We start from the raw sequence: 16,279 nt of genomic DNA on the forward strand, positions 1-16,279 counted from the left end.
TTATTTGGGCTCTCAGCAAGCTGTATTACTTAGTATGGGCATAACCCTTATCCAAGATGGCGGCTCCGGTTTCAGTGGTGCTTGTGAGCATGAGCACAACTAGTAAACAAGCCTCCTATTGGCTGTGACGTGTGCAGGGGGGGCGTGCCTTGATTACACAGGGCATTGGTAGCTCCATGCGATATCCATTGTGACCCCGGGAGCAGAGAAGGTGATTATCCCCCCATCCCCCTCTCCTCACCACCCCCCCATCTCTCATTTCTTCCCCATCTCCTCCCCCTCCATCTCCTCCCCATCTCCTCCCCCTCCACCCCCCCATCTCCTCCCCCTCCACCCCCCCATCTCCTCCCCCTCCACCCCCATCTCCTCCCCCTCCACCCCCATCTCCTCCCCCTCCACCCCCCCATCTCCTCCACCATCTCCTCCCCTCCCCCCCACCATCTCCTCCCCCCATCTCCTCCTCCCTCCCCCCATCTCCTCCCATCTCCTGCCCCCATCCCCTCCCCCCATCTCCTCCCCCCCTCCCCCCATCTCCTCCCCCCCTCCCCCCATCTCCTCCCCCCCTCCCCCCATCTCCTCCCCCCCTCCCCCATCTCCTCCCCCCATCTCCTCCCCCCCTCCCCCCATCTCCTCCCCCCCTCCCCCCCATCTCCTCCCCCCCTCCCCCCATCTCCTCCCCCCCTCCCCCCCATCTCCTCCCCCCCTCCCCCCATCTCCTCCCCCCCTCCCCCCATCTCCTCCCCCCCTCCCCCCATCTCCCCCCCTCCCCCCATCTCCTCCCCCCCCTCCCCCCATCTCCCCCCCTTCCCCATCTCCTCCCCCCTCCCCCCATCTCCTCCCCCCCTCCCCCATCTCTCCCCCCCCTCCCCCATCTCTCCCCCCCTCCCCCATCTCCTCCCCCCTCCCCCCATCCCCCCCCCCATCTCCTCCCCCTCCCCCCCATCTCCTCCCCCCCTCCCCCCCATCTCCTCCCCCCCTCCCCCCCATCTCCTCCCCCCCCCCCCCATCTCCTCCCCCCCCCCCATCTCCTCCCCCCCCCCATCTCCTCCCCCCCTCCCCCCATCTCCTCCCCCCCTCCCCCCCATCTCCTCCCCCCCTCCCCCCCCTCCCCCCATCTCCTCCCCCCCCTCCCCCCATCTCCTCCCCCCCCTCCCCCCATCTCCTCCCCCCCCACCCCATCTCCTCCCCCCCCTCCCCCATCTCCTCCCCCCCTCCCCCATCTCCTCCCCCCCCTCCCCCCATCTCCTCCCCCCCCACCCCCATCTCCTCCCCCCCCTCCCCCATCTCCTCCCCCCCCTCCCCCATCTCCTCCCCCCCTCCCCCCATCTCCTCCCCCCCTTCCCCAGATCTCCTTCCCCCCCTCCCCCCCCATCTCCTCCCCCCCCTCCCCCCCCATCTCCTCCCCCCCTCCCCCCCATCTCCTCCCCCCCCTCCCCCCCCTCCCCCCCCATCTCCTCCCCCCCTCCCCCCCCATCTCCTCCCCCCCCTCCCCCCCCATCTCCTCCCCCCTCCCCCCCCATCTCCTCCCCCCCTCCCCCCCCATCTCCTCCCCCCCTCCCCCCCATCTCCTCCCCCCCTCCCCCATCTCCTCCCCCCCCCTCCCCCATCTCCTCCCCCCCCCCTCCCCCATCTCCTCCCCCATCTCCTCCCCCCCCTCCCCCATCTCCTCCCCCCCCCTCCCCCATCTCCTCCCCCCCCCTCCCCCATCTCCTCCCCCATCTCCTCCCCCTCCCTCCCCCCCTCCCCCCATCTCCTCCCCCCCCTCCCCCCATCTCCTCCCCCCCTCCCCCCATCTCCTCCCCCCCTCCCCCCATCTCCTCCCCCCCTCCCCCCATCTCCTCCCCCCCCTCCCCCCATCTCCTCCCCCCCCTCCCCCCATCTCCTCCCCCCCTCCCCCCATCTCCTCCCCCCCCTCCCCCCATCTCCTCCCCCCCCTCCCCCCATCTCCTCCCCCCCCTCCCCCCATCTCCTCATCCCCCTCCCCCCATCTCCTCATCCCCCTCCCCCCATCTCCTCCCCCCCCTCCATCTCCTCCCCCCCCTCCATCTCCTCCCCCCCCTCCCCCCATCTCCTCCCCCATCTCCTCCCCCCCCTCCCCCCATCTCCTCCCCCCCATCTCCTCCCCCCTATCTCTTCCCCCCTCCCCCCCATCTCCTCCCCCCCATCTCCTCCCCCCTCCCCCCCATCTCCTCCCCCCCTACCCCCATCTCCTCCCCCCCCTACCCCCATCTCCTCCCCCTCTCCCCCCATCTCCTCCCCCTCTCCCCCCATCTCCTCCCCCCCTCCCCCCCATCTCCTCCCCCCTCCCCCCATCTCCTCCCCCCATCTCCTCACCCCCTCCCCCCATCTCCTCCCCCCCTCCCCCCCTCCCCCCCATCTCCTCCCCCCCTCCCCCCATCTCCTCCCCCCCTCCCCCCATCTCCTCCCCCCCCCCCATCTCCTCCCCCCTTCCCCCATCTCCTCCCCCCCATCTCCTCCCCCCCTCCCCCCCATCTCCTCCCCCCTTCCCCCCATCTCCTCCCCCCCTCCCCCCCCATCTCCTCCCCCCCTCCCCCCCATCTCCTCCCCCCCTCCCCCCCATATCCTCCCCCCATCTCCTCCCCCCCTCCCCCCATCTCCTCCCCCCCTCCCCCCCTCTCCCCCCCTCTCCCCCATCTCCTCCCCCCCTCCCCCCCATCTCCTCCCCCCCATCTCCTCCCCCATCTCCTCCCCCCTCCCCCCCATCTCCTTCCCCATCTCCTCCCCCCCTCCCCCCATCTCCTCCCCCCCCCCCCATCTCCTACCCCCCTCACAGGGCATGGTGAGGGGAGGGGGGAGAGAGGCACAGTGAGGGGAGGGGGGAGAGAGGCACAGTGAGGGGAAGGGGGAGAGGCACAGTGAGGGGAGGGGGGGAGAGAGGCACAGTGAGGGGAGGGGGGAGAGAGGCACAGTGAGGGGAGGGGGGGGAGAGAGGCACAGTGAGGGGTAGGGAGGAGAGGCACAATGAGGGGAGGGTTGGAGAGAGGCACAGTGAGGGGAGGGGGAGAGAGGCATGGTGAGGGGAGGGGGGGAGAGAGGCACAGTGAGGGTAGGGGTGAGAGGCACGGGGAGGGGAGAGAGAGGCACAGTGAGGGGAAGGGGGGGGAGAGGCACAGTGAGGGGAGAGGGGAAGGGAGGCACAGTGAGGGGAGGGGGAGAGAGGCACAGTGAGGGGAGGGGTCGCGATAACCATGGACGCGGCCTAAGGACAGAGACGCGCACGGGGAAAGAGAGAAAATAATGATTAAGAATGTAGATTAAATATGTGAATAATTGTGCTTATGATGGACTTTATTTTCCTGTTATTTTCCCTGTGCTAATTATTCTGCTCCATACAAAATGTCCCTAATATGTCACTATACTGAGATAAATCCCTTAATTTCCCAGCGTTCTCGTGTGGTAACGGGGGAAGGGAGCAGCGCTGATTGAGACGACCCTAGGGAGCGATTCATGGTATGTTTATCAATTTAAACTTTTACATCCTCATAACCTTTTATAAAACACAGAACAAATGCAAAGAAAGCTGCAGAATGGCCGGTGTGGGGATCAAACCCACGGCCGCGGCATTATTATCCCCACAACTGCGCTATCCAGCAAGCAAGCAACTGTATGTAGCACGCGAGTCAGCGCCGGAGCTGCGGGAAAGTGTTTTACTTTCCTCTGTCTATCTATATTTAGTTAAGTTGCTGTGTGCTGGGCGATAATGGGGAAAGGTGGGGTTGCAGACCTGTCTAAGACATGCAAATGAGCATACAGTAATATATGTGCTATATGTGCGTGCGTGTATGTGTGTTTTTTTATTATTATTTATTTATTTATATTCACCAACCATAACCTAAATAATGTGTGGTGAAGACCTACCCAAAGTCTCAAATTGCAAAGCCAGTACTGATGAGATCCATAAGGTCGAAACAGTCTGTCTGTGGGTGGGTTCACTGGCTTTGCATGTCATCCCAGGCTATGTTTGGCTGACTTTGACTGGGTGGGTGACTGCCTGGGTTTGGGCAACTGCCTGGGTCGCCTGCTTGGTGGTGGGTGGGTGACTGAATGGGTGGTGGGTGGGTGGGTGACTGACTAGGTGGGGGGGTGACTGGGGGGGGGTGACTTGACTGACTGGGTGGGTGACTGACTGCCTGAGGGGTGGGTGACTGACACCCTGGAGGGTGGGTGGGTGACTGACTGCCTGGGGGGTGGGTGGGTGACTACCTGCTGGGTTGACTGCCTTGGTGGTGGGTGGGTGCTTGACTGGGTGGGTGGGATACTTGACTAGGTGGGTGGGTGACTGACTGCCTGGGTGGGTGACTGACTGCCTGGGTGGGTGACTGACTGGGTGGGTGGGTGACTGACTGACTGCCTAGGTGGGTGACGGACTGACTGCCTGGGTGGGTGGGTGACGGACTGCCTGGGTGGATGACTGACTGCCGTTTACTGCCTGGGTGGTGGGTGGATGACTGACTCACTGCCTAGGTGAGTGGCTGACTGACTGCCTGGGTGGGTGGGTAACTGACTGACTGCCTGGGTAGGTGGTTGACGGACTGACTGCCTTGACTGCCGTTGACTGCTTGGGTGGTGGTGGGTGGGTAACTGCCTGGGTTGGTGGGTGACTGACTGACTAGGTGGGTGGGTGGGTGACTGACTTTGACTGACTGGGTGGGTGACTGACTGCCTGGGTTGCCTGCTTGTGTAGTGGCTGGTTGACTGGTTTGACTGACTGGGTGGGTAACTGACTGACTGCCTGGGTGGGTTGCTGACTGACGTGGGTGGGTTGACTGACTGGGGGACTGACTGCCTCGGTGGGTTGGTGGGTGGGTGACTGCCTGGGGGGTGGGTGACTGACTGGGGGGGGTGACTGCGTGACTGACTGAATGACTGGGGGGTGACTTTGACTGCATAGGTGGTGGGTGGGTGGCTGACTGACTGGGTGGGTTGGGTGACTAACTAGGTGGGTGGGTGACGACTGACTGACGGGGGTGGGTGACTGGGGGATGGGTGACTTGACTGGGTGGGTGGGTGACTGGGTGGGTGACTGACTGCCTGTGTGGGTGGGTGACGGACTGACTGCCTGGGTTGACTGCCTTTGTCTGCTTGGGTAGTGGGTTGGTGACTGACAGCCTAGGTGGGTGGCTGCCTGACTGGCTAGGTGGGTGGCTGACGCCTGAGTGGGTGGGTGACTGAATGCCTGGATGAGTGGGTAACTGACTGACTGCCTGGGTGGGTGGGTAACTGACTGACTGCCTGGGTGGGTGGGTAACTGACTGCCTGGGTGGGTGAGTAACTGACTGACTGCCTGGGTGGGTGGGTAACTGACTGAGTGACTGGGTGGGTGAGTGAGGGAGTGACTGGGTGGTCGAGTGACTGCCTGGGTGGGTGACTGACCTTGACTGGGTGGGTGCTGCTTCCTTGCCCGACAGACGAGAGGCAGGCTCGGGGGGGGCGCGGAGGGGGTGCGCTGGAGGTAAGCTGCTGGGGGAGGGCCAGAATGGCGCAGCTGCTGCCCGAGGCAGGAGGCGGGTACAGGGGAAGCTGAATTGGTGCGTACGGGGAAGCTGAATTGACGCATCCCACGTTGGAGGGGGAAGCAGTCAGGCCGGACACCCTGCTTCACTGCGCATGCGCGCAGAGATCTCGGCTCTGTGCATGCGCACGGGGGGTCGTCTGCATTTTTTTTCCCCTGACTTTTTTTTTTTAATATAAAATGGGCACGGCCGCGCAGGGGGACCGGGCCCCCTGGCTCTCGGGGCCTGGGACGCAAGCCCTGGCAGACCCCCCTGTTGTGGGCCTGTATGTATGTATATAAATGTATATATGTATACACATACACACAACCCTAGACACTTTCTGCTGATAAGGCTGCTATGGGCTGTAAGCGTCCTCAGACCCAACACCAAAGATCGCAGTACCAGATGTAGAACGGCAGTATAGGCGCAGGTCAGCTCGGTCCTGACACACAACTCGATCCACGTTATTTGGAAGAAATCCCAATTGACAAGCATACATTATGTGCGGCCTGCGTTATGTGTCAAAGTAGCGTGATGACGTCACAACATACGCATTTCGTCAGCATCAGCTGACTTCATCAGGGGTGCCAGGGGAAGTACGGCATTGGCAATGCTAAAGAAAATTGGTTGGCCAGCAGCGGAATACAGCTTGATTATTTATTAAGATAATTGGAAAACAGATGTCAGATAAAAATACATGTAAATAGGTTAAAAAAAACAGGTGTTAAACAACCCGTTGATGACTTTAAACATATTAAATAATTAATAAAATTCATATTGTGACCACAAAACTAAAGGACACAACTAATGTTTAAAATGGAGCAAACAACTCCAAACCAGAACTTCATATTAAACAACCAATCTGTATTTGATATATCAATAATAAAATTACTGAAAACATAAAATGGCAAGTCTAAAACCTCTGAGGTAAAAGATTAAAAGAGAAAGAAAATGTAGATCAGTATGATTAACATTGCGAGATGCCTGACAGGACGATACATGGAATGGATGGGGGAAAACAGATCAAATAAACAAGGGAATAGAAGGAGGTAAAGGGGAAAATGACACGTGTAGATATATAATGTGAATATCACATGGGAAATGCAAATAAAGAAAGATATGATAAAAATCAAAAAGAGGGGAAAAAAAGAAATAAAATAAGAAAAAGAAAAAAATAGGGGGAAGAAAGAGGGGAAAAAATACAAAAGAAAGCAGTAGGAGGCAAATTGAACTAAAACACCAGAAGGGGCCAAAAGCCGATGTAGGCCTACACTATATTACTAATATCTAAATTCTCACTTAGACCAAATGATACAAGACCGTTTAATTTGAAAATCCAGTAACTATCTTTCCTGGAGAGAAGTTTGAAACGTTCACCTGCAAGAACTGAGGGTGGTATAAGCTCCAGTCCCATCATTTCTAAACCGTCAGGCTTTTTGTTATGCACCATTAAAAAATGTTTAGATACGTAATGGTTGGTGACGCCATTGATAATGTTTCTTCTGTGTTTCCAGAACACGTGTACTAAGTGGCCTAGTTGTCCTACCTACATAATGCAGGCCACAGCTACAAGTTAGTAAGTACACAACATAGGTGGTTAGACCGTTTACAAACCCTTTAACTTTAACAGATGGACTGCCAGGGAGGGAAGAATGAAACTCTTTCTTACAGTCTGAAAATGTACATGCAACAATAATAATAGCATGTTCTTGTATAACACTGCTAGTTTTACGTAGCGCTTTGCAGAGAGATTTTGCAGGCACAGGTCCCTGACTCATGGAGCTTACAAGCTATGTTTTAGGTGCCTGAGGCACAGGGAGATAAAGTGACTTGCCCAAGGTCACAAGGAGCCGACACAATACATCTCCCTCGACCACACTTAAAGTTTCCAACTGGTTTCAAAACCAATTTGGATTCAGGTCTAAGCTTAGTAGGAGGAAGTAGATTTTTAGTGCTAGCCTTTCTATAAACAATGGAAGGTCTTTCTTCCAAACTTTCTCCCAGAATAGGGTCTCCTTTTATGTTTTTTAATAATAGCCTCCAAAGACCGGGATGAGTCACTATAAAATCCACTTATAAAATCCTGTTTACCCTAAGGCTGCGCTTATAGTGCCGGCGACGCATCGTTGCATCAAAACAAATGCATTGCCGCCATCACGTGTGCTTATAGTAAGCGCGACGAAGCAATGGCTTGGTTGCGATCGATGGAAGTCATATCTCTTTGATTTTTCCAGCGACCGCAGCCTGACGTCACCGGCAATATAAGTGAAGCCTTAAGATTACAGGTAATTGATAGAAAATGGGAATCCTAGGGTGAGTGATATAAAGAAATTGAAGCTCAACCTCTGTGATAAGATAACTAGGTGGTGCATTACTCAAAAGAAGGTGTAGATTGGACAGGTATTCCTTAGTGGTTATCAAACATCCCTTTCAGCCAGTTCAGCAGGATACGTCGTAATTGCTCTACTGAGCTGGACTTTGTGGTACAGTCAAATTTACTTAAAGAGAGGCTCCTATCCAAGGTATACATGGAAGGGAAGGGGAGGGTTAATTCCCACTTTTATTAATGTAACACATATTAATGTAACACATTTGAAAATCACCCCACAAGTATAAATTATTTAGATGTACATTTATATATTGATTTATCCTGTGCCATCCAGATGGAGGTGTACAGGAAAATCAATTCACGGAATACTTTTTTGAGATTTGACAGCAGTCATCCAAGGCCATTAATAAAAGGCATTCCAAAAAGTCAATATATGAGACTTAGAAGAATTTGTTCTTCGGATGAGACATTCATTGACCACTCTAGGAGCCTGACTGAGAGATTTAAACAACGTGGGTATGATGAACTAACTCTAAAAAATGCTTTTGAATCTGCATTAAAATCAAATAGGGATTGTCTTATTGCTAATTGTGGGGCTAAAACAATTAAAAAGACGGCTAAAAGGAATTTGAATCAAAACACAAATGACTTGGGAACCCCTTTTTTCATAACTAAATATAGCACACAAGCACAACAAATTAAGAGCATCATAAGCAGACATTGGAATATTTTACACCTTGACAATGATTTGATCCCGTTTATCAAACAGGGCCCAAGAACAGTCTTTACGAAAGCAAAAACACTTGGAAATTATCTTTCCCCCAGTCTCTTTACTCCCAATGTTCAAACTACTACATTGATAAAAACAGAAGGCTTTTTCAGATGTGGCCAATGTAAGATCTGCAAATATGCAAGGCCAGCCAAAAACATTGAAGTTTACAGATTAAAAAAACCCTATGAGATCAGTACTTTCATAAATTGCAACACACAATTTGTAGTTTATTATATTTGGTGTAAATGCTCTAAGGGATACATTGGCAGGACAATAAGACCATTAAAACAGCGCATAATGGAACACGTGAGATTCATCAGAATCAAAGACATACAACATCCAGTGTCAAGACATTTTGTAGAATGTCCCCAGGGCGGGCTATTAAATTTCAAATTCATGGCAATTGAGTATGTAGAAATGTTAAAAAGAGGGGGTGACAGGCTAAACATCTTAAATAAACGTGAGATGTATTGGATGTTTCAATTTAATACCAGGACCCCTCAAGGGCTCAATGTAGACTGGGAACTGCAGCACTTTTTATAAAGAGGGTAAAAGAATGACTTAAGTAAAGAGTCTGTGATTATAAAAGACACAAGTTTGGAATACGTGCAATATTGTTTGATCCAATTATACCTAATATTGAAAGTTACACCACGGTATAATGAGTTTATCAAATTGATTATTTTAATCAAATGATATTCAAGGCTAAGGGGCCTATGCAGAGAGCAGCGCTAAAGTAAATCTCGCCATATTTTTGAGAAATTCGCGCAGAAAACAGCAAAAAATGGCGAGTTACGAAAAACGCGCCATTTTTTTTTTCTATTTGTAAATCTCGCCGCGCGGCTGGCGAGAACCTACATCTCGCCAGTTTTAAAAATATCCTAATGCAGAAAGGCGCGAACGGCATCTAGCGGCTGTTCGCGCCAATAAAATGGCGCGATTTTCGACAATTTGCTCCGCCAAGAAAAGTTGGCAAGAAGCTGGAGCTCACCGCCCATAAGACAGGAGAAAAAAAAATGCGCGATTTTTTTTTAACACATTTCTGCAGCGCGCATCTCTCCATTTTAAACTCGCCACACGCATTCATGCTATAAATTGCAGAATTCGCACATTTCTTTATATGGAGAATAAAACTCTCCAAAAAAGCTACTTTTTATTACCCTCGCCAATTTTTAAATTCGCTGCTCTCTGCATGAGGCCCAAAGTGTCCTTATTTCAAGAATACAAATTATATTGAAATTAATTCCTTATCTTAGCTTAAACTTGTAAATTGTACTGCACCTATATCCGTGTTTGATGGTACAATCATTTTTGATCTTCTTGTAACCATATAGTCCATAGGACCCTATCCTGCTAAACCACAATGTCATTTTGAATATCATTATGTTTAACTAGAAAGATTTAGCATGATCTAGATATCATGCATATGTGGCAATTATTCCTAACTTAGGTTCTAACTGTATATATTTTCTTTGTGTACTGTGAGGGTAATACACAGCAATTTGTGTGTTTTTATGTATTACTCCACTATAGTGTTAATAGTGATTTTTTAATTGTCTTACTTCATTATATGGATCATTGTTCCTTTATATATTGCAGTGTTGAACAGTGCTAGACATACTGATTTAATGTGTCTTGAGCGATGATCCTAATGTTATTTGTTCTTAGGAGTATACCCACCATTTCCTTTTCTTGGATAAAGCTGTCAGTCAGTCTTTGTTTACATTCAGGACGTCCCGTTTTTTAAGGCCTATGATTGGCCAGAAGGGCCGTCGCGTCATCAAGGGGAGGATACATTCACCTCCCATGCAATTGCACTGTGAAGCACAGCTGGGTTTGCTTCAGGTTAATGTGCCTTACACCAGCCAGAGGGGAGTGACGCCTCCCACGCTTCCGATTGGCCCAAATTACACAGCGTCATAGGAGAGGAGAGGGAATTGTGGGTATTTAAGTATGTGATCGTTGTAAGTGATTTTACTCTTTGATAAAGCGTGGGATACCACGGGAAACGCGTCAGAGTGTTCTTTTTGGCTGTTACTATGCCCTAAAATAAATTTTTGCACCTAGGATATTTTGTGGTTTGCAGTTTGTGGTTTCCAATCTTCAGCAGCAGCAGCAGCAGATGCACCGCCGTTTTCCCTGTACTCTCTTCAATTATCCAAGGTATACGACAAGTCCCTGGTAGAGCAGGGGTCCCCAACCCCCGGTTAGGAACCGGGCCGCCGCCCGCACTCAATGCGGGCCCTGGCTCTCCTCCCTCCACTCTCCCCCTCCCTCCTCGGAGCGCGCTCTAGCAGCCCGGCACTTCCGGTGCCTGCTGAGCGCGTGCAGTCAGTGCGAAGAGCGGGTGCATCAGAGAGCAGGTGACAGGGGGGCGGGGTTAGTTGGTGCTGAGACATGAGTTTTTGCCTCCCCCCAGCTCTGTTTTTGCCCCCCCAGCTCTGTTTTTGACACACACACACACACACACACTGACTGACGCACACACTGACTGACGCACACACTGACTGACGCACACACTGACTGACACACACACTGACTGACACACACACTGACTGACACACACTGACTGACACACACACTGACTGACACACACACTGACTGACACGCACACTGACTGACACGCACACTGACTGGCACGCACACTGACTGACACACACTGACTGACACACACTGACTGGCACACACACACTGACTGACACACACACACTGACTGACACACACATTGACTGGCACGCACACTGACTGACACACACAGTGACAGACACACTGACACACTGACACACACAGTGACATCATCCCAAAACCATCCCCCCCGGTCTGTGGAAAAATTGTCTTCCACGAAACCGATCCCTGGTGCCGAAAAGGTTGGGGACCGCTGTGGTAGAGGATTCCTTCCTCAAAGCAGCGAAGTCAATAGAGTCGATCTCCTCCAAGTTTCTAAAGATAGATGGACCTGTTATTCTCATTACCTCTTTGTATCGACAAGAGGCCCGACCAGCACCGGCCGGACCCCACGCAGCTACCGGCAGGACAGTGAACCATAAAATGGCTCTTCCTTGAAAGATTTCACCCTCCGTTTTATAATACGGGTTAAATAAATGATTTTTTTATGTTAGTGACCCGACTCTCTGTTTGCTGTGCGCTGGATATGTTTGGGCAGTGTTTGGATATCCCTGCCCTAGGAGAAAGGTGGGAATAACCTTTGCTGCAGCAATATGCTTCTGAAGTATATTATTTATATTTTTCTTACATTTTCTTTTGAAGATTTTTTTGCACCATAATTTAGGGCACTTTATGTTAAACAGTTTTAATTGCTGTGTGGCACAAATAAGGAAACATGATGTGTCATTACGGCAGGAACGTCGGTTCCTATTTTAGTTCATCAGCCCAGTTAGTCTACTGTAAGCTGTATATTTACCCCTTTGTGGACATTAGTGGTCAGATAGTCCTGGGATGCAATGAAAGAAAAGGAAACCTAGTTTACCAGCACTCTGTCAAACTGAATGTCTAATGACATAATTAAAATACTTTATGAATAAACAATGAATAAAAAAATGGGCTTTAAAATCAGAAAATGTATCAAACAGCACGTGACTGTGATCATTGGTAACTTAACCAGAGGTAGTTAAGTAGTGTTTACATATGGAGATCCTTTATGGATAGTCAGGATCTATTGCTATGTATATAGCCTCCTTAAATGTGGAGATAGGTCCGTAATGTAACCACCATACACTGAATGTCCATCCACATGAAATTGTATATTCTCAGGGCATGTATGTGCTCTGAATATATGGTGACATATAAGTGGTATAGGTAATCTAAGCCAGACACAGCAGAATTCTGTGTATTTCTACCTGAACTGCTGTATGATCACATACAATCACTACAGGCTGCTTGCCCTAAGACTGGAGAACGCACTCTGTAACAGCAGTCCCTAGAGTCTTACAGGTCAGGGTTATACACAAGAAGCACTCCTAAATGGCTAATAAATAAAGTTTTACGGAAGGAGCAATAAACCTGCCAAAGGCTAGACTTACTTCTTGCCCGACCGGTATGAAACAGCTGATTGAGGCAAAGCCCCAGCGGGAGGCAGAGATCATGTAGTGAGGTAGACTGATAGCCCACACGAACCTCCTATCGAGCAGGTAAGTGAGAATCATACATTAAAACAGGTAGAACACTAATAACTGGCATATATCTACCTAAACTGCTGTATGATCACATACAATCACTACAAGCTGCTTGCCCTAAAACTGGAGAACGCATTCTGTGATAACAGTCCCTAGAGTCTTACAGGTCAGGGTAGGTGCTTAATGTAAGGGTTACTGCAAACACCCTTTTGAAGGTACTCCAAACCGTGTTAGAATGGCCCTAAGGGACTAATGAGGGAGATACTCCTGCATTCTCCATAGGGTCCCAAACAGCTGATCGTGTGTATCTTCTGCGCAGAAATAGGAAGCTGCAGTGATAGAGGAGTGTATACCGTGACATGCAGTGGGTATAGTAACGATGGTGTGTATGGTAAATACCCAGATTCTCCCCTAATAGTGTTAGCTGGTGATATTCACAAAAAGCACTCCTAAATGGCTAATAAATAAAGTTTTACGGAAGGAACAGTAAACCTGCCAAAGGCTAGACTTGCTTCTTGCCCGACCGATATGGAACTAGGTTTCCTTTTCTTTCATATACATTTATTCCTTACCTAGTAAGCACCTCAAAGTGGTTCACATTGTGGTGGTGCGGGAGTTTTCTTTGTGTATAGCTAGTCATGGGATGCCAATGGCTAGCTGGCCCTTGAGTCACTAAAGGGTTAATATATCAGAAAGTACAACAAAAGTTATTTGATAAGAACAATATATGAAGAACATTGATACAGGGAGTAATGTGATTTCTATTACTGGAGTGAGGAGGAAATATTTATTTCCACGTATGAGACATAATTGTAAAATGATTAATTGGGGTGTTTCTTTGCCTTCCTCTGGGTGAATGTAACTATAACAATGTAACTTTAATTATATTCAGTATGTTGCACAAGTAGAATTTTATAAAGGTTGAACTCAATGAACATATGTCTCTCATCCAAATCTACTCTGACGCATTGCAATGTTACATTAATACATTTTCTCACCATAGATGTATCTTCAGCACATGACTCGTCTGTGAGCAAGAAGCAATGTAAGAAATGTCCCAAACATCATAAATTACATGAGGGGTTAATGGAAATATGTTTTAAGGACTTCCACATTGCATAAGTCTGTATGAGAATTGGGACAATATTACCAGAAACTCGACAGAGCATTCCTATATATCAACAGCCTTTTAATAAACTTACAGGCACCGCAAGACAAGGAGAGGGTTTAAAGAACAGAGACATGAACCCCTACAGTGGGACATACGGTAATGGTATACCGCAAGTAATCCCAACATGGAAGAAATCCTATAACTGCTCTGAATGTGGGAAAAGCTTCAGTCATAAATCAAGTCTTCGTATACACCAAAGGATCCACACAGGGGTGAAGCCTTATAACTGCTCTGAATGTGAGAAAAGCTTCAGTAAGAAATCACATCTTGTTACACACCAAAGAATCCACACAGGGGAGAGACCCTATAACTGCTCTGAATGTGAGAAAAGCTTCAGTCAGAAATCAAATCTTTGTTCACACCAAAGAATCCACCCAGGGGTGAGAACATATAACTGCTCTGAATGTGGGAAAAGTTTCTATGATCAATCAAGTCTTCATACACACCAAAGAATCCACACCGGGGTGAAGCCTTATAACTGCTCTGAATGTGGGAAAAGTTTCTTTGATCAATCAAATCTTTGTACACACCAAAGAATCCACACAGGGGTGAAGCCTTATAACTGCTGTGAATGTGGGAAAAGTTTCAATCAGAAACCGCATCTTGTTAGACACCAAAGAATCCACACAGGGGTAAAGCCTTATACCTGCTCTGAATGTGGGAAAAACTTCAGTAGGAAATCAAATCTTGTTACACACCAAAGAATTCACACAGGGGAGAGACCCTATAACTGCTCTGAATGTGGGAAAAGCTTCAGTCATAAATCACATCTTGTTACACACCAAAGAATCCACACACGGGTGACGCTATAACTGCTCTGAATGAGAAAAGCTTTAGTCAAAATCACATATTTTCAAAGCTAATTCACTTAGTGAAATCTCTGTCTAACTGTGTCAAGGGAGAGGAGGTTTGGCCTGGGTTTAAAGGGGTTACACCCCATTTGGCCACCCCCTGCTCTCACTTGGGGAGCAAGGGGTTAACTGTACTGGGGTCCAGTAATATGTTTTTATCTTGCTTCAGAATCCTAATGTATATTTCCCTGTAAAAAATGTATTGTTTCTATTCCAGTGTTTGCACCAACACATACACTGGGATTGATGCGAGAGGCTTAAGGGGTTAATGAGCTACAGTTTAGGAAAATACAAATATGTGTGGTGTCTTTTCAGAAATATTTGGGCTTCAAAAGGCTTGATTGAAGTTGGGTGTGACAGGTACAGAGGGGGTTTAGTGTACAGTAGGTTAATACCTAATTGGCAGACCAAGGGTGTATTTCTGGTAGAGACAGCTAGGACCCAGGTCTGGAGCATTGGGTGTGAAATATAGCACCTGTGACAAATGTTCTCTACACACGAGGCCCAGCTTCAAAGGATTTCTTGACAAGGGGTTATGGGGGCCAGGGGTGCGGTTACACAAGGAGATATCAGAATGAGTGACCTTATTAAATATAAGAATATTATGAGATGTCCTCGGCTGAACGTGCTAAAAGCTAGATGTGTGTATTCGTGGGACCGATTTGCACATAATGATTACAGACACATGATGTCTAGCAGGTACTAAGAGACAGATATTAATATCTCTCTTAATTTTAATATTACACGGTAATATTTAGTCTCATTCGGAGCGTCATGCGTGCCGGAATGTATTAATATGTCTCGCGTGCCGGTAGGTATTACTGAACTGAAGTTATGAAGTTATTTAGATAGGAAAAGCAGTTTTTAAACGTCCTTGGGTGGGAGGAGTTTTACTCTGGGGAAGACTGATTTATGAGAGGGGCTGGGTTTAGGTTGTGTTCAATGGGAAATAATTGTATATAAACAAGGCTCAGCCTATGGCTATTGTCTTTGTGATTTTCAAGATTGCTGTATGAACTGCCAGTCTAGATTTGACTGTTTCATCATTCCATCTTAAGTAAGTGTCTATATTTTGTCTGTTATTTGTATATCTCCTGTGTTCACCTTATTTAAGGAATAAATTATATTTTATCATATCTAAGCCTCGTTCAGTTCAACCCAGGTATTTTGGTGTAAATTATATCTTGTCATAAGTTACCGTAACAAGCAGTTAATGTGACAATATACAAAATACCATTAAAAATACACAAAATAAACAGAAAATATATATTTTAGGGAAATGACAATTACCTAAGCTCGCCCTGATATGCAGTTTTTTGCAGCTTAAATTAAACGTGCACAAATACAACCGTGTATTAATAACTGGATGCTGAAAAAGTCCCAAGGTATCCGAGAATGCAGGTAACTGGAACCGACCGTAACTCAGCACGTGTATGAAAAAATAAAACAACATAGATTAATACTGTAGGGAGACAATGCACCTGTACTAATGCAAATAAATGAATAT

General features: G+C 49.1%; 1 protein-coding gene across 5 annotated transcripts in view; it reads left to right on the forward strand.

The window, feature by feature from the left end:
- LOC142468238 (uncharacterized) overlaps nt 1-15,936 on the forward strand; it is a 407,600-nt gene extending 391,664 nt beyond the window's left edge. The window contains exons 1-3 of one of the 5 annotated variants that reach the window (XM_075574565.1): nt 137-211; nt 3,406-3,471; nt 13,754-15,936. In XM_075574565.1, the coding sequence (XP_075430680.1) occupies nt 13,879-14,733 (855 nt within the window). In that variant the 5' untranslated portion in view covers nt 137-211; nt 3,406-3,471; nt 13,754-13,878 and the 3' untranslated portion in view covers nt 14,734-15,936. Of the gene's footprint in view, nt 1-136; nt 212-3,405; nt 3,472-7,043; nt 7,093-13,753 lie in introns of those variants that run through there. The other 4 variants (XM_075574558.1, XM_075574574.1, XM_075574593.1 and 1 more) reach the window with 4 other exon arrangements.
- The last annotated feature ends 343 nt before the right edge of the window (nt 15,937-16,279 follow it).

Source organism: Ascaphus truei, chromosome 1 (assembly GCF_040206685.1).
Source record: "Ascaphus truei isolate aAscTru1 chromosome 1, aAscTru1.hap1, whole genome shotgun sequence".
NCBI lineage: Eukaryota > Metazoa > Chordata > Amphibia > Anura > Ascaphidae > Ascaphus > Ascaphus truei.